Below are 25,495 nucleotides of genomic sequence, written 5' to 3' on the forward strand. Positions count from 1 at the left end.
CTCAGTGTATGTTTAAGTGCTGTCAAAACCATATAAACTCTTACTGTCAAGTCTGATATTATAGACTTGATATATTAAGGATTTTTTCTCTGCAAAAATTCAAGTAGCGAATAAGTACAGTTGTACCTCATTGCATTCTACAGCTTCTTCATGAGGGGAAGAGGAAGGGCAGGCACTGATCTTTTCTCTGCGTGGACCAGTGACAGGACCCAAGGGAATGGCCTGAAGTTCTGTCAGAGGAGGTTTAGGCTGGACATTAGGAAAAGGTTCTTCCCCCAGAGGCTGGTTGGGCACTGCCCAGGCTCCCCAGGGCAGTGGGCACAGCAGCAAGGCTGCCAGAGCTCCAGGAGGGTTTGGATGATCCTCTGGGGCACAGGGGGTGACTCTTGGGGATGAGCCTGTGCAGGACCAGGAGTTGGACTTGATGATCCTTGTGGGTCCCTTCCAACTCAGCATATTCTGTGGCTCTGTAAGTTTTATATGAAGTCCTATTATTGCTCAAATAAGGCAGGCCTGTGTGTTTTTATCATGGAGAAGTTTTATCAGCATTAGGAACCAGTGACTCAATAACACTCATGACATGCACTGTAACACTTTGGAAAGGTAAGTTTCTCAAGCTCTTTTTAAATCTGAAAAATGCTTTGTGGTTCTCCTCAGCTGTTGGTACATCCACAGCAGTGCTTTTGTTGGGCCAGATGTTTGCTTTCAGAGTGAACCTCCTGATTGCCCTTCTTTGATCTGCATCACAGAGGGGTCTCGGCCATGGACTAGATGTGTTCAGATGAAAAGAAGCTGGGAAAAATGCAGTGAGGGTGCCCCTGATGTGCTCCAGCTGCTGAGGGACATTGGTCTGTCTGTCTGAATAAAAGCCAGATCAGGGAAAACGTGTGGAGCTGAGAAGGTTGAGTCCACTGCTCCAGGTGCTTCACACCACTGTATGCTCCGAGAGAGAATTTGGTATTTTCTTATTGTGAGAACTGTAGAAGGGCATAGAAATCTTTCAAACTCCACTCTAATGCATGGACTAGTGCAGGTATCTGCCTATGGAGGGGGCTTGGAACTAGATGATCTCTAAGGTCCTTTTCAACCCAAACTATTCTATGACTAACTGGCAAAAGACACTTTTAGTCACCTGGGTTTGACAATGGTGATTTTTCTACTCGTTAGAACCATTTTTTTTTTTTTTCTGTATTTTGCTCTCCTTGCTTCAGTACACTTCTGTGATAGGACATTCTTGTGTGAAGACTGAATTTGCTTTCCTGTACTAAAGTGAACCAGAAGATCACTATCTATCTGCTATGTGGGATAATTAGAATCAACTCCCATGTGAAGTCCCCAGTGATTCCAAGCCCTGTGGATTTCCTTTTACCTCTAGGGGATGCTGTTGTGTTAAAGTTCTGGTGTTTTAACATTTGATCTATAGATCTGGGTGTTTATCTGCCTGACAGAAGGAAAAAATGTGCAATCCTGTGGGAAGTACTCCAGCTAGCATGAAGCAGAGATACTACAGCTCGTAACTGTGTTTGCAACGATCAATATGTAGAAGAAGGAACTAAAAAAGGTCCTGGGGGATGTTAATAGCTTGTTTTTCAGTGTAGGTTCCATCCAACCTGCTGATGCATTGATTATTGATTGGAGTTCAGTGGAGGGTCTCTCAGACGGGTGAAGTGTTTGATGAACAATCAACACCTGTTTAGAGCAATCTGGATCAATGATTTGTTGACAGGAACCAAGTACTTTATAGTGACCTTGGGAGTATTTAATGTCTGCTGGACTTGAATTTGTTGCGCTGATAAGTTTTCTTTTGAAGAAGGGGTTCCTATGAATGGATTTTGTGTTTAAAATATAATATAAGAGATATGTTTACATTGATAATTCCCCCCCCCTATTATTTCACTATTTTCAGCGTAGATATTTTAATTTAGAAATTCATAAAGCTTCCAGTGTTTGGTACCAGTTTATTATTATTTATTGTGAAACATCTGAGTTGTTCATTACACAACATTTGACAAGTCCAATCAGAGTGTGCTGTGCTGCTGAAAGCCATTTCACATAACAGTGATCATTACTGCCTAAAAACCTGTACACCAGTGACAACTGGTCTCATAAAGAAGAATTAACTTATTTATTGGTGTCTGGACAGCACTACTGAGTATTCAGTGGTTTGTAGACAACACCTAACCATGATTTTCCAAACAGCTTGAAGAAATATATATCCTTGAATATAGAGGAGAATTCATATTGGCCTTGGAACTGTTATGCCCGTGTGTAGCTAACACAGTGTGCACACCCTGTCTTGTAGGCCTGTGCTCTAAAGGAGCGTAGAAAAACAGTGTTTTCTTTTCTTCCTTGTCACCTGCACCTCTCAGAAAGATTTAAGCATTTTAAATTGGAAAAATTAAATACTTTTCTTATCCTTCCTAAGTATCCAATAAAAGTGTAGCATTAGTTTAAATTCAGGGGTGCTCTCTATGGTAAAAACTGTACATATCAAAATATTGTCCCCAAAATATTTTGTATACTTATGTAAGAAACTTGCATTTCATGGTGAAGAAATGCGCCTCTCTTTTGTTAGCGTTGTAGGTGGGGATTTTTATTGCAGTTTATATCTTAAAGGGCTAAGATCTCTCATTGCCTTTATTAGGTGGCTGGTTTAATTTGATGCAATGGTGTAGAATATCTTTGAGTATGCACAATGTGGTCTGCTATGCAAAACTTCCAGGCCCCTACTTAAATATCGTAATGAGCTTTTCATTATTAAAAAATATTTCTCTTTCTAGAAAATACTATGGGGTACTTTGGTCTGCCTGGTTGCAACTTTTGCAGTAACAAATCCTGTGAGGTGAAAAAACAACTGCAACCTTTTTATTAGGTACCATCCAAGAAAAGTGCTGTTACCTCAGCATTAAGTACCCATAAGTTTTTACACCATGTTAAAGTAGTGTAGATTAATAGCATTTCCAATTAGGAGAGTGCCCTTCTTGTATATAAATAATCAATAAAGGGCTTCTTAACCTTCAGCTCCCCAGCCATTCGGGGGCTTTGTTTCTTGCTCTGTTGAATTCAGCACTGTTAGTGGCCATTCTCTTTCAGCTGAAGCACCTAGGTAGGTAACACACAGGACTGCCTTGTGTATCTCAAATGAGGAGAAACCTTATTTAGGTTCTAGGCAGTCTTCCTTAGAAGATTCAGTAGATACCAGTAGTAAATTTAAGTAAACTAGCTACCTTGTTTACTGAAATACCCAGAGCATTCAAGCAGTAATTTTCAAAATGCCATCACCAAATGGGACTCCACGAGTTGCCTCTGTCATGTCGTATCTTCCCCTTCTCTAACAGAGGGAAGAAGTTTTCAGGGTGGAAATGAAAATGTTTTACTGGTTCTCACTGTCTGCTCTCATGTGTATGATGAAGATTCTCCATCCCAGAGAGGCAGGGATGAGCCTCCAAGCCTAAGAGGGCAGAGGGAAGATTAGGACTCCATTAGCTTTTTTTGTTTGTCTTGGACCAAACTTCCCCAGTGTTTGTCTTTCCTATCAGCCCAGAGGTCAGGTGCTGATGGGCTGCAGGAAATGCAGACTGATGCCCATAGGGATAGCACATGCTTACCCCCATGCAAATGTTCTGCCCTCTCAGGATGAGTCACACACATCTGTATAAGCAGCCAGAGTCTTTATGATCAAGGTTGGGAGTGCAGAGGGAGAGACCACATCCTGAGATGAGAGGGCTGCAGCACCAATCTCCATCATTTCTGTCATCTAACTGGAGCTTTGGCAGCCGTTAAAGATCCAGAGCCCAGAATGTTTAGCCGCTAACAGCCCTTAAAAAATCCAATGTGGCTGTGCCCTGACAGAATCGCACCAATGTGTGCAGTGCCTGTTTATATGCATAGACAGAAACCTTTTAAAGCTATATATATGAACTATATACATGGGGAAACGGCCACTGTACCACGCGCCTTTAATTTTAATTGTCTTTCTCATTTCTGTGATTCCATTTATCATTCCTGTGATAGCATTCCGTGATTCCAGGGCTGATGTTCTGTCCTGTTGCTGTAGAACCGCATTATTTTTCACGGTAAGGCACTGGGGTGTGTGAGACGGTGCTAGGGAATGAAGCAGGAGCTGAAGAGTCAGGATTAGTTTTAAACAGAAGATCAGCATCCGGCCCAAAAGTTGCCGTGTGCTGGGTTGTGCCCCTGCCCGGAGGAGGCCCCTCAGCTCCGCGGCTGCGGCTTCCTCCCCTTCCACCCGCCGCCTCCTCCTCGCGGGCGGTGTTTCCTGTGAGCGCCGCTCTGACGCGGCCCCGGGCCGGCCCTCCCTCCTCCTCCAGCCCCCCCGCCTCAGCTCCGACACTGGGCGCTTTTTGGGCTGATCTGGTGCACAAAGCATCCCCGACATCCCAGCGGCCGCGCGTGCGCGGGAGGCGGGCCGGGATCGGGATCGCGGTCGGAATCGGAGCGGGGCCCCGGCGGGCAGTGCCGGGCACTGCCGCTGTCAGCGCCGGCGCTTGCAGCGGGTTCCCCCCCCCCGGGAACTGCCCTCCCTTCTCTCCCCTGCCGCCTTTTCCCGACGGGTTTGCTTTGCTTTTCTACTTTTTTTAAAACAAACAAACAAGCAAACAAACTTGAAAAAAGCATTGGGAAGCCCTCGCACAGCCCCCCCCCTCCCCGCTGCGTGTTACCCCTCGGCGGGCTGGCAGAGGAGCGTGTGCGGTGGAACCCACGCTCCCCGTCCCGACCCGCTCAAGGCTGGGCCTCGCGCTGCTGGAGTTTGGGAGCCGGGAAAGCCTCGGCACCGTCTGCCCGGCCGCCTCCCCCTCCCTGAGCCCGGGCCAGAGCGAGCGAGCCGGTCCTCTCCGCCAGCTCGATAAATGCTGTTTATGAGGATGGACCTGTTGAACTACCAGTACTTGGACAAGATGAACAACAATATCGGCATCCTGTGCTACGAAGGTAATAGTGCCTTTTCACGGGAGGGTAATGGATCTCTTCCACGGGAAGGCAGCGCTTCCCTTCCACGGGGGGTGGAATGGATCCCTTCGCCGAGCGCTGTTTGCTGTTGTTTGTCAGCGGGAGTGTTCCCTCTGGAGATCGGCGGTATGGGACACCCCGTGGGCTGTTGTCAGAGCTTTGAGGGCAGGAGTTTCTTTCTTTTCATTTGGTTTTTCTGTTCTTTTTTTACAAGACGAGTTTCCAGCGGCAACTTTACTTTTTCCTACAGGCAGGATTGCTCAGACCGAAGGCCCGCGGTGCGGGTGGGGGTTTGTCCGTCGCTCCCGGAGCTGTGGGAGAAGCGGTGCGAGGACGGGCGAGTTCCCGCGTGGGTCCCTCGGCGTTGCCCGGCACGGCTCGGTGGCCAGGCCGGGCCCCGCCGTGTCCCCCTCGGGGCCGTGTCCATTGTTCGGCCGCTCCGTCCCCTCCTCTCCTCCTCCAGCACCGCCCCGCGCTCCGGCCCCCGCCGGGAATTACACAACGCGGGTTGTGCTCCTGGAACCCGGCGCTGAGTTCCCCTGGTGTCGCCTCCATCCAGGGTAGGCTGGCGCTTGCTCTGCACACTGTCAGCATTCAGAGCCCTGTTGGGAAGGCGCCTGAGGTAACAGGGCAAAATCAGTTTCTTAATCTAATGAAGTTTTTCTCTACGTGCGTCTCGAAGAAGCGGTTATGGCTTGGCTTTGCCTGGAAAGAAAGGCACCACAGAGCTAATTCAACTTGGCAGTAGAACTGTTTTTGCTGTAGCCACACAAGCACTGCGAATTTTTTTTTTTTCTTTCTGATTCAGCAGAAACATTCTCCATGTTCGTTTGGAAAATTATCTTGCTGTAGTTGTCAGGAATGAAATAATATAGAGTATACATAGGCCCAGGAGATATCTGTTCATACTCCAGGCCAGGCCAGGCCAGAACACAGGGAGCTGAATCTCACTTTAGAAAATAGTCTTTTCTATCACTAAGCCAGCATGGCCACATTTCTTCCCTTCAGGAAGTGGAGTGGCTCCCTGTTAAACTGTTAATATCTTTGTTTCTTTTTATTTTGGTTTCTTTCTTCTTTTTCTTTCCTGCATGAATAGGTATATATTCGTTTGAATAAAGCTCTTTTACAGAAGATTGAGCTGAAAAATATAGAGCTGGGGTTCAATGGAGTTGAATTTCCAACCTCTTTCTTATCCTTTCTTTATTAGCACAAGAAAACTAGTTTTAAAGAAAATAAATAAAGAAAAACAACTTGCAGGAAACTAACTTCTTCATTACTCTGTACAGTAACCAGTATTTTCTTTGGAAACAATCAATAACTTCTGATGAAGACCATAGCATTGTATGCAGAACTTTATTTATGTAGTTTCTGAGTGTTTTGTTGACTAAGTTTGTTGACCTGTAATTTTGGCTCATTAGTTCAATTCATTGTAATTATGCCTAGTATTTATGGAAGATTCTTTCCAGCCCCTTTTCCCCCCACCCTTTTCTCCAGTAATTGTTATTTAACTGGATCTTAGCTTTAATAGTTCAAAAGCAAAAGAACAGCTTAAGAAATATACTCTATTGGACCAGTTTTTGTTTAGTTTAAACATCTGTTGCTTTTTTTCTTATTCTTGAAGTTAACATTTTTAACACTAAAATAAACACACACAAAATGAAGAAAAGAAAAGCAAAACTTCAGTGGTGTTTATAGTGAAGTGTTTATATCCCAGTGGCTTAAAAAGTATAAATACTGGCAACATCTGCACTGAACTCAAAGGGTGTTTTAGAGATGCCTACAGATCTTCCAGGCCTCTGTCATACTATTTCTTTTATAAGTGAGTTGTGTCAGCAGTGATGGATCTTGTCTTTTCAAAGGCACTGCCGCAGTAGTAACTATATTGACAACAAAGTATCCTTTCAAACTCAATGAATTAGGATTTACTGAATGTCACACTTATAAATAGGTGCCTTCCTGAAAAGTACTTTTGGAGAAGGATAAGATACAAATGCATTGTATGATGGGAAAATAGGTTTGGAATTTCAGAGGAAAGAATGAAGGGCCTATATGCCGCAGGATGGAGGTGAGATGGGTTCCTTATTCCTTTAGATTCTCTCTTGAAACAGTTGTTTTTGCTTATTGGTGAAATGTGTCAGTATCATTTTATGAGGTTTACTACTGATTTTAATCTTTCATCTCTGACACAAACCACTGGAACTCTGTGCCATTGATTTGTAGCTGCGCCTTGTGGATAAGAAATGTATTGGAACACAGAAACAGGAAGAGTTCTTCCATCATGTGCATTTGGTGGGCCTTTAGTTTGACATGGAATAAAAGAGTATAATTTGCAACCCAAGATGAGTCCTGCTTTTTCTTACCCAGCAAGAGTCACAGATAGCAATTTGTTATCTGTAAGCTCCAGGCTACTGAGTTAATACCAGCACTGGGATAGTCTTCCTTGGCTGGTAGGTGCAAGAAACTCCCAGGAACCTCTGGGAGGTTGCTAAGTTGTGCCATTCGTGATCACGCTCCAGCAAATATGGAAATATTGTCCAAGTGCTGTTTAGTTCATAAAACAATTTCTGATTTTGGCTAGTCTGGGGGAAGAATGTAAATGATGTTAACATAAATGAGATCTGCTTCATGGACAGAAAAGCGTCGTTTTGCTGAGGCTGGGGGAGAAACGGGAGATCAGAAGTTCTGTTAACATTTAAGAGGTAACGGTGTGTTGTAGATTTACCTGATGGCTTTGTAGATGAAACCTGAATTGAAGTTGACTGTTTTTTCAAACATACTTTTACCCTTTATTCCTTTTTCTTTTTTTTACTGTAAGATTGCTGTAGCACTGGCACAGGTTGCCTAGTAAGGTTATGGAGTTTCCGTCTTTGGAGATACTCAAAACCTGTCTGGACATGGCCCTGAGCATCCTGTCCTGGTTTTGAGCAGGAGGTTTGGACTAGATGATCTCTAGAGGTGACTTTCTAGCTTCAACACTTGGGAAGTTCTGTACACTCGTGTAATTAAAGCAGCCACAGCCAGGAAAAGGATTATAACTCGAGATGAGGTGAGAAGGGGGTCCATAGCTTTGAACCACAGAATAAAGCCATTTCCTTTCCTCAGGATTATTTTACACTTATAATTTGTGCTCTTTTGAGTGTTTCCTTAATCTTATTACTGACTTTGAGCACCTTGTGATGCCCCGTGATAATCTTAACTCTGATTAGTGCTTTTGGAGGAAAATCTGAATTTTAACAACATGGTGGGTTTTTTTAACAAGTTGCACAGAACAGAACATTTGAGTTTTGTTTTCCTTTGTTTTGATTTTAAATCAATCAAATAAGAATGTTTAGTCTTCACCAATGAGAAAAGGACAGTTATATTAGCAACGATCAACCATTTCAAGTACTTTTATTAAATATATATTTGGTGCAATAGGAAAGAAAAGAAGAAATAGAGAACTGTTGACTTGGTATCTGGATGCTGATTTGTAGTATTAATACATCTGATATTCTCCCACTAAACATTTGCTACCAGTTAATAACAATGGCCAGTTTAATGAGTAGTGCTTTCATGTCATTGTTTTCTTCCTAATGAGCTCATAGGCATCAGAAAACTCTTGGGAGGCTGCTGTCCTCGCTGAGGTGCAAAGGCCAGGGAGCAGAACCATTCTGTACCAGCCTGGCGTTCCCAGGGCTTCGGATCGAATGACAGGCACTTGATCTGGGCGTGTATTCAGAGGTAGAACATCTGCATCTTGTTTTGCAATGGAAACTCAAAGTCAGCTTAATATTCTTTCTCAGAGAGCCTTGTGTGTGAGGTAATGGAGTGCTCAGAGTTAAAGAAAACAAATCTCAGGTGATCCGACTCTTTGACTCTGTCCAGCAAGTCTTGGCTCCTCGTTTCCAGTAGAATATGTATGAGGAGGTGCAGTCTCCAAGCAGCTTTGTTTCATTCTGTTGTTTATCCGAGGGAGTGTACAGATGGTTGTGTGTTGGAAGGCAGATTCCTGTCTTCCTCTCTCTCCCAGTTTCAAATGCTTTGGGTTATTAGTACGTTCTCAGGGCTGGAAATGCTGTACTGGGAAAGGTATAAAGAAATGCAATAAGATGCTAAGAAATCCCTCAGGCATGTTACAAGACTTGGAGTACTTGAAATAGTTATACAGAGTTCTCTGGACAGTCCAGAAGACTAGATATTTTTTTTTTAATGAAGAAAATTGGATCCAGATTTTTGGAAAAACACCCCTTTCTGGTTTCAGGACAGCTTACATTAGTTAGTGGCATATTACATAATTTTTTCACTGCCTTCCTATAACAATGAAGCATTACTTGGCCACAGCACTGAGCTTGCATAGCTGTGTGTCTTCTCAGGGCACTGCAAGGCATTCTAAATATGTGTCTTGTCTTCCCCAAAAGGCCAGTTCAGATGTTTGGTATCAGATGGGGAGTCCCACATGCATTCTGCAAACTTCATTTGCTTTTTAATGAAATGTCATGTGTTTTCTTAAGTTCTAAAGAATAGTTTCAGTCAGCTGTTTTTGCTGACCTTGCATTTTTCACTGGGTTTGTAACATCAGTTTCTCGTATTGTTTGGTTTAGTTTCTAAATATATAAAATGACTTTAGTACTATTCTTCTATTAAGAACGGGATAAAAATCTCCTTCATGGTGAACTAAGTGTTCTTATTTGTAATTCAGTGCAAAATTTCTGTTCAAAACCATGTAAATTAAGATGCACCTGCAAAATGTTCCCCATTTATAGAACATTTTGTGGGTTTTGTGAGTTTTGCCTTTTCAATGTCTTTTATCTTCAGGAAAAAAGAAAGAGCCTCAACTTCACAGTTGGGCTTTTCTTACTCATTTCCTCCTAACGTGAAGTTGGGAATATCCTCTTCAGTACTGACATCAAAATTCAGTTTATTTTCCTCATTCATCAAAGGCAGGATAGATTTAGGTCATACTCAAGCTTTCTTTTTTTTTTTCCCCCTGGAGTTCTGTTGTTCTCCTCACCCTGGATGCTAGTTCAGCATTTGTACTGAGAATTCAAACAAGGAAATTAAAAACGTAAATATAGTAGAGTGTTATCCTACAGCTTTCAGTAGATAAGATAGGCAACACATTTTTTTCTGAGATAAAAGGTAGTGAGGTTTGTAGCAGTAAGTTAAATGCTGTGTTAATGAGCACTTTTCTTAAAGGCTGTAACTTTTTACTCACAAGTCAGATTTGTTACAGTGCCAGGTCTCTTTGGATATAAATCCAGGGATTTTAGGAGACATTGAAAAAGCTTAAATTGCTCCAGAGTTTGAACAATGCACTGTATTGTATGGAGAACTGTTAGAGAAAAAATAAACCTTAAACAACAGTCTTCACTGTGTGGCATCTAAAGTTATGAATGGAAAAGTTCATCCATATGTATCGGGTTTGCCTTTTATAAATTTCTGCTTTGCATGAAAATAGCTGTCTATTAATTTCTTCTTGAGGATTAATACAGATGGGCCTTTATATTTGATTTTGGCTGAATAGGCTACAGAGTTTGAACATGCTGCATGCAGACAGTGTGCCAAGCAATTTAGCAAAGCTGTTTACACTAACAGTAATCCAGCAGGACAGAGCCTATAATTTCTCCCTGATAATAGTATAAGGTAGTGGTGAACACAAGTTTCTGGAGACGTGTTTACAAAAATGGTATTATGCTTTCTCTGCGCTAAAGAATCAGAAGTGATTTTGGTTTAATTCCTTCTTTAAAGCCAGCCAGTTTTCCCTTCCTCATGCAGTCTGTATCATCTCCCTGGAAATTGCTTTGCAAATGAGCACGGAGCAGTTGCCGGACACACAGAGCCATTGTTCCCTTCCCTCTGGGTGACAGCCCTGCCTTTGGGGGACAACTGACTCTGGGATCCAGCGCTGCTGGCTGCTGCTGGGTGAGCACTGAGGCTGGGATTGCAGTAACATGCACACCACCCTGCTCCCTTTGGGTTTCCTGGAGGCAGATTTTCCTGGGTGCTTCATCTGACAGCTTTTCTTAAGAGAGGGAGAGAGGACATTCTCATGCCCTGTCTCTACAAGTGAACTTAAAGGTGTGTGGAGCTTGGTGAGCACTGGTGTGTATCCTGAGAGCCTTGACGGGATGGAGAGATGGATCATCCAGTGCACTGAACAGGCAGTTGAGCTCCTAATTAGGGTTATCTCTGTCCACTTGTCAACCTCATGTTACAGATGGATGGAGTTGGGAGAGTCTTAATATCAAGAGTAGTTTGGCACTGATTGTAGGGGCAGTCAAGCTTGGAGGACTTTAGATCAGAGAATCACAGAATTTCCTGAGTTGGAATGGACCCATCAGGATCATCTAGTCCAACCCCTGGCCTTGCACAGGACACCCCAACAATCCCACCATGTGCCTGAGAGCGTTGTCTAAACACTCCTGGAGCTCTGGCAGCCTTGGGGCTGTGCCCACTGCCCTGGGGAACCTGGTCAGTGCCCAGCCACCCTCTGGAGAAAGAACCTTTTCCTGAGATCCATCCTAAACCTCCCCTGACACCACTTCAGGCCATTCCCTTAGAAAAGGCCTTTCCTTGTTAGGAAAGATCTCTGTACAACTTCTTCCTGTGTAACCTTGGTGAAGTTGAGGTAATGGTGTTCCTGGGACAACCATGGCATTGGTTCTAGCCAAAGAAGTCAGTCATCTAGAAACCTCAGTGAGGTGATGGGTCTTCATCAAAGATCTTCAGAACTCTAGTTTTAATAGGAATGTCAGTCCTGAAAATCTCAGGGTGGTGGGGACAAAACTGAGAAATGGATGTTAGAATGTTTCCTTTACCTAAGTTTCACAGCGCTGTTTGGTATCAGATTTTTTTTTTTTAAACAAGAGTTTGGAATGTTTCCTTGCCTAAATTTCATGGCGCTGTTTGGCATCAGAATTTTTTAAAGTAGCTTTCCTCTTTTTCTTTGCCTTTAAACTTTGTTGCTGCTAGTGTTAAAAACCAGAACTTGTTAAACATAGCAGCACTTGGTGCAGTCCAGCTTTTCCCTCCCTAAGTGTTGTGTGACACTTCGTGCCTCATTTTGTCTTTGGAGGAAAAGCTCATCCACAGTGTGGTGTACATGGGCGGAGGTAGGTACTGTTTTGGATAAAGTGGAATATTAAAACCTTTATGGCACACGGGGAGGAAAAGAAGGGTGTCTTCAGCAGGTAGGTGCCAGCTTATTTACTTCTTTTCATAATACACGTTGTTACAAGAGTCTCTGATTATTTAAAGACATGTACTTTTTCACTCCTCAGCAGTTTGGAGTGTTCCCTGTCAGCTGTGAGAATCAGGCACTGTAGTGTATAACTTTCTTGCTATTCTTCCAAATGTCACTAGCAAGTTCCAGGAAATATATTTGCTCTCCCAGGAAAAGTTTGGACCCAGTTGTGTTTAAAAAGCAGTAGTTTTTCCTGGAAACCCATTTGACAGGGCAGACCACTCAGCATTGTATTTCCCTTGTTTGTGAGACTGAATATTTATTCCTCAGCATACAGAAATAGGGGTTTTTTTGCCTTTAAACGTGGTTTGTAGGTAGATGTGAGAGAGATTTAGTACATAAGCCTACCATTTTTTTGCCCAGGATAGGAATGGCACTTTGGTATGGGAATATAATCCAATATTGGAACATTTATTATGTTTTGTTTGACTAAAAATCTCAGAACAGCTGATTTGCAATAGTTACCATCTACCAAATGGCCAGCCCAGCAATCTTTTGCATAAGAAGAGTGAAAACCAAAGCTGCTAAATGGATCTTTTGAAATAGCTGTTGTCTTTTAGGAATAAGTGAGTATGTACTTGTTTTACTAATGGCATCAACACACTGTGGTTGCACTTCAGAGTTGGTATTGGGATTTTCAATTTTGTTATTTAATTGCTAATGTTTGGTAGGTCTTACTTCTGAAAGTAAATTCAGGTATTTGTGAAATTAGCAGGTTTGGACACTTTCAGAGCAGACCCTTTCAGGAAATTACGGTCTCTTGGCTCCAGATTACTGAATTGTTTTCTTTGTGATGTTTTGCTAATTGTAATTAAGTGGTCCTATGAAGAAAATTAAAGTTGTCCAGGCAAAAGGAAACTATTTCTGTGAATCTAAATTATCTAGTAAGGTCAGTAAATGCCACACAAGAGCTGGCCGAGTAAAGTAGGAGTATTTAGTTGTTCTGTTTATATTCTTTGGGAGGTAATATCTTCTAGAGTAGGATCTCTACAAAAAGTGCTCTTAGCATATAGAAAAAGAAGTTGACATAACTATGGCACTTCCTTTGTGGAGGTTTTATCCCAAACACACTAAATGAAGATGAGGCGAGGGAAATGCTGTATGATTCATGTAGGACAAGTTTGAACTCGGCCAGTTTCTCAGATTTAGTATAAATATTTATGGCATTGAAGGGGATTTTTTTTTAATATGCTTCCTTGTGCTCGGGCTCTTTCAGATGTCCTCCTCAGACATCTGGTGTGCATTGCTGCTTGTTTAACCCCCACCCTTCAGTTTTCATGCTGTGGCATCTCAGAGAGCAGTCGCAGTCACTCTGTGGTTGGTGTAAATTAAATCTCCTTGAGCCAGCTGGGAGAATGCTGACGTGCACACTTTTCCTGCTGAACAATCTAAAACCAGTTAAAGAGGGGAATGCTTTGCTCTTGTCTTGCCGTAGGCGTCACACTGAGCTATTTACCAGAGGTGTCAAAACCAGGAATTCCAGCATTAACAAGGATGTTTACAGAGTCTTGACTTGGTTTCTGTATTTTAGAAAATGCTTCTCTCATTTATGTTACATAGTCAATGTATTTACCTCAGCTCATCAGCCAGAAAAAACAGCAACTTAAAAAGTTATCTTCCTTTAAAAATCCTTAAAAGACCAGCTATATAAGACTGTAACTGCTTTGAGGTACTTTATGTTTGCCTTAATAACTAATCTGTGGATGTTCTGACTTTTTCTTTGTAGCAGGGTAAATTGAACACTACCCTATTTGATTTCAAGTGTTTCTCAGGGGGTCCATTTAGAAACAAATGTGATAACAAACATTTTAATATATGTATATATTTTCAACCCTCTCTGCAGAGTCCTAGTTCTCACAGAAGCATAGTTAATTCAACTTTTAGATTCCCCCATGAAATAAAGAGTGAACTTACTTACAGAGGGGGAAAAAGAGCTGTAAATGGCTGACTTCACGTAAGTCAAGGATAAAGCTGACCCCAACATTCAAAGTACCTCAGTTGTAATATTTTGCCATGGCTGCTAAACCTTACTGTGACCTGCCAGTAAACAAAAAGTGCTTTTGCCTGTTTGAGATGTGCAAATAAAAATAGTCATTGATCAGCTAAGCAGATAAAAACTCTGAAACTTGGACTGATATCATATGAACTAGATCCTTGCTTTGTACTCAACCATCATGGAGGGAAAGCAAGAGCTTTTGGAATAAAATATTGTGACTGTGGTTCGTCTGTAGTGGACCTCATTTAAACTGAGGTGATGGCACTTGTTTCAGTGTAAGTAGTTGAGTGTTTTTAGCTGATGCAAGGAATGAACCCTTACAAACAATAGTGGGATTTTATTTTGGGAAGAATTTTAAGTTCCCCTGTCTGAGCCACAGGACCTTCATAGGTCTCTTCTTTTAGATTAGGTCTGTTGAGTTGTGTAAAAGGAATGTGCCCACGGGAGCCGGCAGGTAATTTTGTGTTCCCTTCAGAAGATGAGTTGGGATGAGAAACTCCAATGAAACAGCAGTCAAACTGTGATCCTGCAATGCAGGATCAGCATTGCAGGATCAGCAAACTGTGATCAGCAACAGGCAAGCTGAGAGCCCATTTATTACCTGAAGCAGTGCTTCCAAACTTTTTTATTAATGCATGTTTCGCTGCCCCCAAAATTGCCATTTGGTTCCATTAAAAACTTCACAGTGGTATTTAATAAAGTGGCTGCTTAATTATGGGGTGGAACATCCTTAATGTGTGATAGGAGGTAGAGATCTACAGAAATGCATAAGATGTATGTCATTCGAGTGAGATGGGGAAGGATTTAAGAGATAGTTAACTGGGGAATGATATCATAGTAATGCAGTGACAGGTTTGATTTCTAGATGTGAGTAGTGGATCACAAACACACAACTGACATGTTTGGTTACTTTCATTTTATCTGCACTTCCTTGTCCATTTTGTGTTTTGTCGGGAATTAGTTGTTTCTGCAGCTTTAAGACAAAAAGACTGGGGGCCTGGAGTTAAGTTAATCAAAAGGGAGATTCAGCTAAGGACTAGTAGGTGTAGGGGGAAGAAGACAAAGCCCTGATTAAATGTCTTTGAGAAGCAGAGTGTAACTTTAGTAGTGTTTACCCCTTCCAATCCCATGACTCTCAAGATAACTTCACAAATATGAATTTCTGCTCGTTCCTTGTTTTTCCAAGAGTTCTGGAAAACCTACCCTCAGTGCCCAGAAAACTGTGAGAAAGGCTGGCCAGGCAGTCTGTAATTTCTTGGTAGGAAACACAGTCCCTCCCTCTATCTTCCTTGCCTTCGCTTCCCTTGGAGAGAACATTGACATTAGGTGACCCTGCAACATGGCCTCATAACCCAGCCTCCTTCTTGTGGAGTAACCAGCTGGGCTCTGAGTTAGGCAATGCTCCCATCCATTCCCTGGCACCGTGGGACTGGCTGCCTTTTATCCCTCTGACAACCACCAGCAGTCAGCCCCTCCACAGCCGCACTGACCCTCGGAGTGGGTGGGAGTGTTAATTCAGACCCACTACCTTCAGTCCTTTTGGGGAGGAATTAATAATATTCTCTGGTATCAGGTTTTTCACAACTTGAGTCCTTTAGTGGAACAACGGTTTTCAAGCTTTTGTGCTCTGTGGTTCACCTAATTTTTTTCTTAGATCTTGTCATAGCCATTATTTTCCCCAATAAAATTACTCATTGTAGTTGCATGTCATGAACCCAAGATTAAGAACTGCTATGTCAGAGGCACAGAATTAATTTTATCATTTTCCTTATTGGTGGTGTATGCCTGTTTGTCTGTTCGTTTTGGAAGACAGTCCCGTCAGGAACAATGCTAATATTTTACAGTTTTTATGTATGTTTCTTTATACCAACACCCTGGAGAAATTATCTGAAATCCTTTCCTCTGAATCTCATGAGCTGCACTGTTCTCTGGGCTCTTCCAGAAGATGAAGCCTTCACAAGTTCTTGGTTATTAAAACACTCCATGTGAGCAGTGGCTGAGGGACACTGTTATGTCTCAAAATAATGCAGAGCCAGTGGCTTGAAGGCTCTGTGTTATCCACCCTTGTAGTGCTGGTGACGAGCTGAAATCCTGCTCTTTCACTGGCTCAGGCGGTGGCTGAGTTGTATCTCAGCCTCCTGCCATCAGCTGCAGACCAACCCTGCACACGAGGAACTGGCAAACTGACTCATCCTCCTCATTTTCCATGGAAAGAGCACAGTCAAAAGATGATCTTGTTTTCATCTGAATGGCTCCTGTGGTTTGCTGCTGGATTCAGAGTGCCTGAGCGCCCTGCACAGTCGTCACTGCTCCCTTGCTTTCCCTCTCTAGAAGGGATTTTGGAGCCCACTTTGAAGTACAAAGGGATTTTGTTCTCTACAATGGATTCTTTGTGGGAGATGGGTTGGAATTGTTCTGATGCTCTGTGGATTAAATATCTTCGATATTGTGTGCACTGTGGTTGAAGGAGCTCTGTGTCCTTCACACGGGTCCGTTTCACAGGGGCTGCCATCAGGTAGCAAAACCAAAATGGAAATTGAAGTTTTTCCTGTGCTTATTAGGGCAAATGTAATTTGCTCATTTCAGCTCAGTTTAGGGAGAGAATTTGGTCACTCGTTTGCTTCTCGTGGGGATTCCCTCAGGGAACTGGGCACAAAGCTTTGCAGGACTTGCAGCAGCACAGTCCTCTGAACACTGGCCCAGCTTCGTTCCAGGTCCATTCTGAAAGGAGCCACCCACCTGTGCATATCTTTTTTTAACATTTTGAATACATTTGCTTTTGTGTTTGTATTTTAAAGGATTTCTATGCTCTCTTGAGGACATTTTACCTTCCAGGTAGGGAATTTGGGGGAAAATAATATGGGAATAAACGAAACTGCTTGAAAGTGCAGTATCAGATTTCACAGCTCATTTTCTCAATGCTCTGAATTTTTCCACATGTGACAAAGGAGAATAATGTGAGAAAAGGTGTTCAGAGCATGTTTATAGTAAACAACAATAAAAGCTTGTAGTATTTCTAAAAATAAAAATAGTTGAAATAAGTGGAATATTTTTTTTACCTTTACATAGTACCTTTTTCTTCAAATCCTTATGAAAGAAACAGTGCACGATTTATTGGATTTAATTTTAACATGACCCCATTGCAAGTGAGCATCTCAGAATTAATGTTTTAAGCATGGCTGCTGTAGAACATACCGACTGTCCTCATATCTGTGAGGAGCACGGATTATCCAGTGCAATAAAGTTTAATTTGTGTTACAGGATCATATCCATGAAATATCAGCCATCGGAGCAGAAGGGGGTGTTTCAGACCTGAGTATCCACTGACAGGAGGAATTATTCAAATTTGAGCTTTCATAAATCGATTTTCCTATTTGTCTTTGCCATCTCATGAAAATATAGTTGTAAGGTATCATTTAATACATTGAAATACTGCTCAAGCCCCCAATCCAATTTCTTCTGTTGTGACCTTGCTGTGACTTTAATTTACTTTTGAAACAGATGGCAGGTCTTCTAGTTTTGATTGTTTCAGCTGAAAGACAGGCTGGTCTTTGATCAGTTTAGGTTTGCCGTCTTTTCTATAACACAGTAAGTCATTTAGCAGTGTGACTAAAGGTAGAATACCTAGATCTGGAAAGCAACATCTTCAACTTGTGTGGGAGAATGATGTATAATTGTTCTACAAATAAATTAAATGGAGCTGCATTCTGATGCTGTGGTTATTATTTAAACTTTGCGTGGTGATAGTTTTCGTTCAGTGTTCTGGAATTATTTTCTATGTTATGGTTACTGTAACCCTCACTGTGGTGTTTGTTTCCTGCTTTCTGGTGTGTGTGTGTGTGTCCCAGAGTCATTCCAGCCACGTTCCAGGGTGGAAATGCAGTGCCTCATCTTTCTTCATGGGACACACAGTCTAGAATCTTTAAAGATTTCAACCACACTGGGGACAAAACATTGCCCAGCACTGAATAAACTGCAATGACTGAGTTTCAGTACCAGTATACAGTGTGATGTAGGGATGCACCAGGACTGCTTAACAATGCACTGTGTTTTACCAGGGAATTAAATGGCTCCTGTATCTTTTGCTGCCCAGTAAATACTAATGTCATGTTTAGTAAGCAAACAGAATAATGTGAAATGTACCGTTTTCTGCAGAAAATGTAAATTATACTTCTCCCTTTGCTTTCCTTTCTCTTTTCTCCTCTCCTGTGTTTGGGATGCCCAAACTGCTGCCTCCTGCACTTGGCCCCACTCAGTAGCTGGGCTTAGTGCAGAGCTTGATTCTTCTTCAGGAGCCTCTGTAATGCACTGGGCAAACATAAAATAATAACTGTGTTGATTTTTAGTCCTTCTTAACTGACTTTAAATGGTCGATACTGGCGTTTCCTGGGAGAGCTGACAGAAAGGCTCGAGGGAGTGCTCCCTGCTTCCTGAGCCAACACCCATCCTCTGCCTTGAACAGAGAGGAATCTTTTTGACCTTGATGTTAACTAGTGTTGTAGGCTACTCCAGTGCTGTTTACCTGGAGATTGGTGTAGTTTAGCTTTGATTAAATTTAAATCTTGTCTGCCAGATAATTGGAATCTGATTTTAGCTATAGTTTACATGAGTACAGGTACTCTAAGCAGAATAAAAGAACATTTTTTCAGAGTTTTTTAGGAGTTACCTAAATGGGACATTATCTTAAAGGGAGATCTGCAAATTTATGAAGTAATCTCATGCTCTGCAGTTAGACCCAAGCCTGAGTTCATTGTTGGGCTGGAACTGAACACAGCCCTACATTCACAACTGTTGAGGTGTGAAAAATTGGAGTTTGACAGAGGAAATAATAAGGAGCTCTGCCAGACCAAAGCATTGAAATTTATTCCATCCTGCTTTCTTTGTGGCACCTCTGCCCTTCTTCTTTCCATGCCATCCATTTCTTACCAAAGAGACTCCCTCAGCTGGTACCTGGTTGATAGAGCAGAGAGAATTTTTCAGTCTTTAAGTGGTCAGCAGGGACCTTTTACGTATCTTATACGTTTGTGAAGTGGTTTGTAGAACTACTAAGCAGTTATCCATACAAGTCAGTTAATGCGAGAGTGTGCAATGCTATTTGGTACAGCTGTGCTTTTACAATGTGATCAGAGAGAACAGAAGATGAGGCAGGCAGTTTCTCACAGTACCTTTGAAGGAGCAAATACGGTTATACTTAGCTTTGAGAGGGCAAATTGACTGTTTTCTGTCTGTTGCAATGTAGTGTTTGGTATATAATACAGCATTTTCAAGACCTGTTAAGTGGAAAACTGCTTTAACCTGTGCTGCTCAGCTCTGAACACCAGTATGTGTTTTGGAAAGGATCCTCAAGTGAGCTTGTATGCAGACTGCATATGCAGTCTGTGCAACTGTACCTGACTTGGGGCTCCTTTGTGCAAGGTTTTACAGGAAGTGGAGGAGAAGTGGGTGGAGGTGATTGAACGCAGAGGTCACTGTTTTATGTTTTTGCTTGCAACGTCAAGCGTGACGTGTCCCTCATTGGCAGGCATGGCCAGATGGAGGAGCCAGGACAGAACAGTCGATTTAATGACTGTATTTTGGCTTTGGCCATGGGTTTTCTGGCACACAGGTCTCTGCACAGTGGTAGCCAGAGCTTGGTTCCAGGAGTAAGTGTTTTTCATATGTTTTGTAAACAGAGGAGAAGAAACTTTTGCCGATTTTTCTGTATGTGTATGTAACTTTCTGGTCTCCTAAATTAGCCTTTTTGTTATCATACCAGAAAGTCTGTAAAATACGTTTCAAATAAGGGAACCTGTAAGGGAATCAGTAAGTTGGCTGCTAAAAAAAAATCCATTAGTTATGATAAAAAATATTTCCAAGATCTGATTTCATAGCAGCATTTTTTGCCATTCTGTTGCCATCAATACTTAATTTTTTGTTGTTTTGTAGTTTGCTGTTTTATTATGCTCTCCCGATAGGCCTGTTTAATATATTCTAAAGGAAATACAACTACTGTGACTCTCTTTACAGTGTTTGACAGACTGCTTCCCAGAATTATGTCTTATTTAAGCTCAGCTTAAATCATATATTCTGAAGAAGCAACCCAGCAATAAAGTAATGGTAAAAAGTGATGATTCCACATAAGGGATTTTGTTTGTTTGTCTGAGTGGAGGTTGTAGAGATTTTCAGCAATTATATAAATATTATAATTTGTAACTGCTTCTTAGGATGTCTCTTATGGTAACCAAAGATTTCTTACTGAGGAGTCTGAACGGATTAATTTGTTGTCTTTGCTCAAGCAAGCGAAGCAAATCTGCCTTAAATTACACATTTTTAAGACTGTCTGTTTCACACATATCTAATTTCTGGGGAATTTCCCAATTTCAGGCATATCAATTCTCTTGCTGTACAGTATGCTGTGAAGTAACACCTAAACTAGGCAGCTGCCAAAATCTGCACATTGATTCTCTGGGGCTGTATTGCAGTTTCTTCTGTTTGATAACTTGTTTTGATGACTTGCTGAATTGAGTAATTTGTGGTGACTTCCCTACTTGGTATTTGATATCTCAAATCATGTGATTTTTTATTTTGTACATGAATTGGAATTTTTTTTGCCATTTATCCCAATTTATGTTGACACAGACTGACTTCTGTGTTTAAGATAGTGGAAAAAAACATACAGTATTTTATAAACTCATTCCAGTCTACCTGTGATTTAATCTCCTCATGATTGTTAGAATACAGGAATAGAAAATAATGTAAATTTCATTTTATATTATCCTTTTCCCACATAGATTGCTTTTGTGATTATCTTGGCTTTTCAGCAGAAGTGCTTCATATGTCACAAAGGTAAATTTTGGTCTTGAATCAGTAGAGAAAACTGCCCTTGAAGATCTCCATGTACTGTTCATTCCTGGGAATCTGGCCCTAGGAACATGAGGCAGCTCCTTCTACTACTGAGAGTTTGTCTGCAGGTATTGGAAAAGGTAATTAAAAGTGTAACGCCCATTAATTAAAGTCTCTTAAACGCTCTTGCCCACGATTTGATTAATTCATAGAGTGGCCTGAGGTCATGATAATTCCCAAGACCTTCAAGGTCTTGGTGACAAACACCACAACTGAGGAATTCATTAATTTTTTTCCAATAAAGTTGTTGGGAATTTACTTTCGTGAACAAATCCATTTATCAGATGCAGAACACAGCAGTAAAACGGGCAAGGGCAGTGCTGGAATTTTCTTTCGAGGAGTTTTATTTCAATCTGTCTTAAGGTCTGTATCATGTCAGTCTTCAGCTGGAGAGACGAAGCCTTTCATTTCTGAGTGGTAATTAACACTTAGACTTTGTGCATTAATAGCAGCCAGCAGGAGAGAGGAAGCTGGGAGGGGGGATAGGATATGGCTCTGTGCAGCCCATACGGAGCTGCTGGGAAAGAGGAAGGAAGCTTAGCTGCCAAAATAGTGTGGGGGGGTTTTTTCCAGTCCTTGGTAACTCCTGGAGTTCTCAGACACATTTAAGACTTCTCTGGTGTCTTGCTATCAAATCCACACTTGTAAAAACATGACTTTTGCTGTTGTGATGTTTGTGTTGCGTGGACGTTCAGGTGGGGATGCAGATCCTGCTGACTGAGCTGTGAGAGAAAGGCAAACAGAGCTGGAGATCCACTGTTTACAGAGAGCTGTCCTGGTGATGTGTAGGACTGAAAAGAGTCATGCTGGTTTGACAAACATTTAGTTTGCATGTGTTAATTCGAACCACTTTCAGTTTAGGCTGGTAAGTGGTTAAAATAAAGAACATTCTTGCTGACTGCATGGACTTGAGTCAACTGGGAGTGCTGCTGCTCTATAGGCAGACACTACGTCACGGTGTTATCTTTGTTTAGCTTGTCTGTGCTTTTTATCGTGTTGCCCAACAGTTTTAATAAAAAAAAAAGAGGGGGTGGGGGGGAAGGGACTGGTATGAATAGTTGTAAGTAGAACTATCTGAAAGCAACAGATCTGGAGTGCCTTACACCAGCTGCTGACTGAGACAAAGAGAAGCATTATGAGAGGCACAATAAATGTGTTTGCTATCTCTGCTCTCAGTTGCAGGGCAGACACAAGCCATCACAGTAATGAATTTTGAAGACTGGAGTTTGGACTTGGGGAATTTTATAAAACACAGTTGTTCTATCAGAGTGTTGTCTTGCCAGCTGTGTGATGCTAGTCTGGTTTCCATGGAGTGTGGTCAGCTGGGGGAGACAAATTTAGTCCCTAAAGCAGCATTTGGGGCAGTAGTCTCCTTTGTGGTTTCTCCCTCTCTGCTTTAAATTCAAGTTTGGTAAGGAGGAAGGTAGTGGGGAAAGAAGTCACCGTCTTAAATTAAAAGCAGTTTTAGCCCTAATCAAATGTACAGGCCTCATGAGAACTCATGGTGCAGTACAAATTCAGTATATGAATAAGCAGTTTATCTCTGTGAACAATGTAAAGAGATTTTTCCTCTTGATCTTACCCTGCTGTCTGGACCCATCTTTGGCATTGTTCTGCTTGTCTGGTGTTGGCAGGATGGGCTGTACAAGATGCTGAGCACTGGCCACTTGAACCCTCTCACTGGTGGCTGTCAGTCTGTCCTGTGAGAGACACACTGCTCCAACCTGCACATTGCTCCCACCTGTTCAAGGTGTTGGTAATTTGATTAATTTTGAACAAATGGCCCTGTGGTGCTGGTCAGATTCTGCTGTGTTTAACTGAAGGCCTTGGTGTTCTCTGCAAATGCATTACCAAATTTGACAGGCTTTAATTTGAAGCTGTTCCTTTCTTTGCGAAGTTTCTTTAAAATGGGTTTTCTTCTAGTATGCAATAGCATTTTTACCAGATTTTGTACTCAATCTGGATGCTAATATATAAATGCTGTTCTCACCATCCATATAAGAAATGGAAATTTTTATTATTTTTTTAAAGAAAAAAATCCCATTGTGGTAATTTAATATCAGGCTCCTGCCTGCTGTTTGGGGAAAAAAAAATTGACTAATTTAGTCAATGGAACAACATCTAGAGATTTTTTGTTTTTTGTAAACACCTCAGTTAGCTTTCCATGGATATTTAAATTGCCTGTGTTCCTGTCAGGAGTTGCTCAGAAGTCAGTAGGAGTTAGGTGCCTACATGGAATTTGTAATTGCTGTAATGGAATTTTGTATTTGAGTCCTCAGAAGTGATCAGAGATACTGCAGGGAGAAGAGTGATCGCAAGTGGGTGGGAAGACAGTGTCACTGTTTCACTTTAGGTGGTGAAAGCTTTATCTTTTGACATTGATATTAACTTAAAATTTTTCAAAGACATAAATGAGGGAGATTCCTCACAGAGAGGAACTGGTATGATGTGGTTTACTTTTAAAGTTTAGGATGTGAACACTCTGTAGGTGAAGGTTTCTACTGGCAAGATACAAAGGCTGAATTAAAAAGTTTACTGGTCTGAAGACTATTTCTATGAGAGGTCTTTGTGATAAAGGCTCCTCTGTGACACTGGAGCAGTTGTGGGGGCTTCTCAATTAACACTTTGGCTCTTTGGAACAGGAGAGGTCTGGATGTCTGTCCTAGAGCATTTGCAGCAGGGCACAGTTTTTGCTATTTAGAGCTGAGATGGAAAGTTCCTATTTAGATTTGGTGCCAGAATCTTTAATAGAAATCATGGCTTGTGGTGTATTATAGGTCAGCATGTATTTGCTAGTTTATATTATGCTGACTAAATTGGCAGAATGCTTATTTTTACTGGTAAACATTCAGGAGGTTTTCTCCTCACTCCTTTTTCCAACAAAATGGCATTTGTCATGTGTGGAATTAGGGCAGCATTTTATAAATCATCTGCCTCGGCGCTGATGTGAAAATGTGTGGTGGTATACAAAGATTTCCATTGTCAGGTACCTCAGCGCTGTGGATGGAGTTAACTTGATCCTAATTTTAGGTCTGGAAATTATGGCTGTGTAGAAAACAAAATGCTTCTGGCAGTGTAGGAAAAATACAAATTTTAAACTCTAGCAAAGGTGGCTATTTCAGAGATATTACCAGAATAGGTAACTCTGATTAATTTAGCTCTCTACAGGCCCCCGATGAAGCCCCAAAAGCATTTTTTTTAACATCTTTAAATCCCTATAAGGTCTAAATATGGCCTGTGGCTGTAAGGATGTGAGTTCCAGTAAAGTCTGTAAGTGCTGATGAAGTGCAGCACTGTGCTTCAGCTGGTGCAAGTACTGAGGCATTTAATTGAAATTAGAAAAGTGCTGTGGTCGTGCTTTAACGCCTGTTTAGCAATGATATGTCAATGTGTTTATGCAAAGGCAACTCTGTCGTTGCTGAAATTGTTTATACACAGCTCTCATATGCTGTGAATGGCATTTTCTGGTAAGTGTTAGATTATATAAAAATTTATAATCTACTCAGTAGCCTACCCCCAGACTGCCCAGATGGAAATTAGCATTATCCAACTGAAATTCTGTGATTCCTGTGCTGAAGAATTGTGCTCTTTGTTCACAGCTCCAAAAACACAGTTTTAAAGTACTTAAAACTTGCACCAGCAAGTTCCAGTTTTTTTCCCTGATTTTTCCCTTGCATGGTTTTATACCAGACAAGCTTGTTTTGGACAGCTTTTTGTAAAGGGAATCATCTGAGAATTTGAACGTTCATTCGGTTTTATATCTTGGATATTTGGCATAAATGTGAACTGTAGCCCTGGAATTTATAACCACAACTATAAGAAAAGGAACAAAGCTTATTTTGCTGTGAGCAGTCATGGTTTGCAGAGTGAGGTAATCAAAACTCGGTGTTGGAATTGCAGCCTGTGCGAAGGAATGTTTCTGAGTAAAAAAAGCTGTTGCAAAGATGAGTTAGCTCAACCTTTCAGATCATCTGGGGTGAGCTCCCACCTCTCTTATGCTGCCTTTTCTCAACTTTTTGTCCCAGCATAAAGCATTGTTGTGGTACAACCATGTTGAACGTACCCATGCAGTTTGGGAAATTTTTGAAAATTTTGGGGAAATTTTTCTGCAAGCACGTTTTGAAAGCATGTTATTTCACCTGTCTTTTCCCTGCCGTGTTCACTCTCTGCCGTGTTCCCCCCTAGGTGAGGCAGCACTGAGAGGTGAGCCCCGAATGCAGCCCCTTCCCGTGTCCCCTGCGCTTACCAACCACCGGACGGGCCCTCCTCCCATCAGCCCCAACAAGAGGAAGCTCAGCATGGACCAAGGGGACGAGGAGCTAGACTGTGAAAACGACCACGTCTCTAAAATGAGTCGGATGTTCAATCCACATCTGTAAGTGCCACGCTATTTAAGGTTATCCTCTGCATCTCTCTGTGTGCTC

At 41.8% G+C, this 25,495-nt stretch overlaps 1 protein-coding gene across 4 annotated transcripts in view; it reads left to right on the forward strand.

Annotated features, from left to right (window-relative positions):
• The window catches only part of VGLL4 (vestigial like family member 4), an 82,302-nt gene that overhangs the window by 31,479 nt on the left and 25,328 nt on the right, over positions 1-25,495 (forward strand). For 2 of the 4 annotated variants that reach the window (XM_027665987.1, XM_027665985.1), the window contains exons 1-2: positions 4,638-4,953; positions 25,257-25,446. In XM_027665987.1, coding sequence (XP_027521788.1) covers positions 4,872-4,953; positions 25,257-25,446 — 272 coding nt within the window. In that variant the 5' untranslated portion in view covers positions 4,638-4,871. Of the gene's footprint in view, positions 1-4,637; positions 4,954-25,256; positions 25,447-25,495 lie in introns of those variants that run through there. The other 2 variants (XM_027665989.1, XM_027665988.1) reach the window with 1 other exon arrangement.

This window comes from Corapipo altera, unplaced genomic scaffold (assembly GCF_003945725.1).
Source record: "Corapipo altera isolate COAL_440 unplaced genomic scaffold, ASM394572v1 101, whole genome shotgun sequence".
Taxonomy (NCBI): Eukaryota; Metazoa; Chordata; class Aves; order Passeriformes; family Pipridae; genus Corapipo; species Corapipo altera.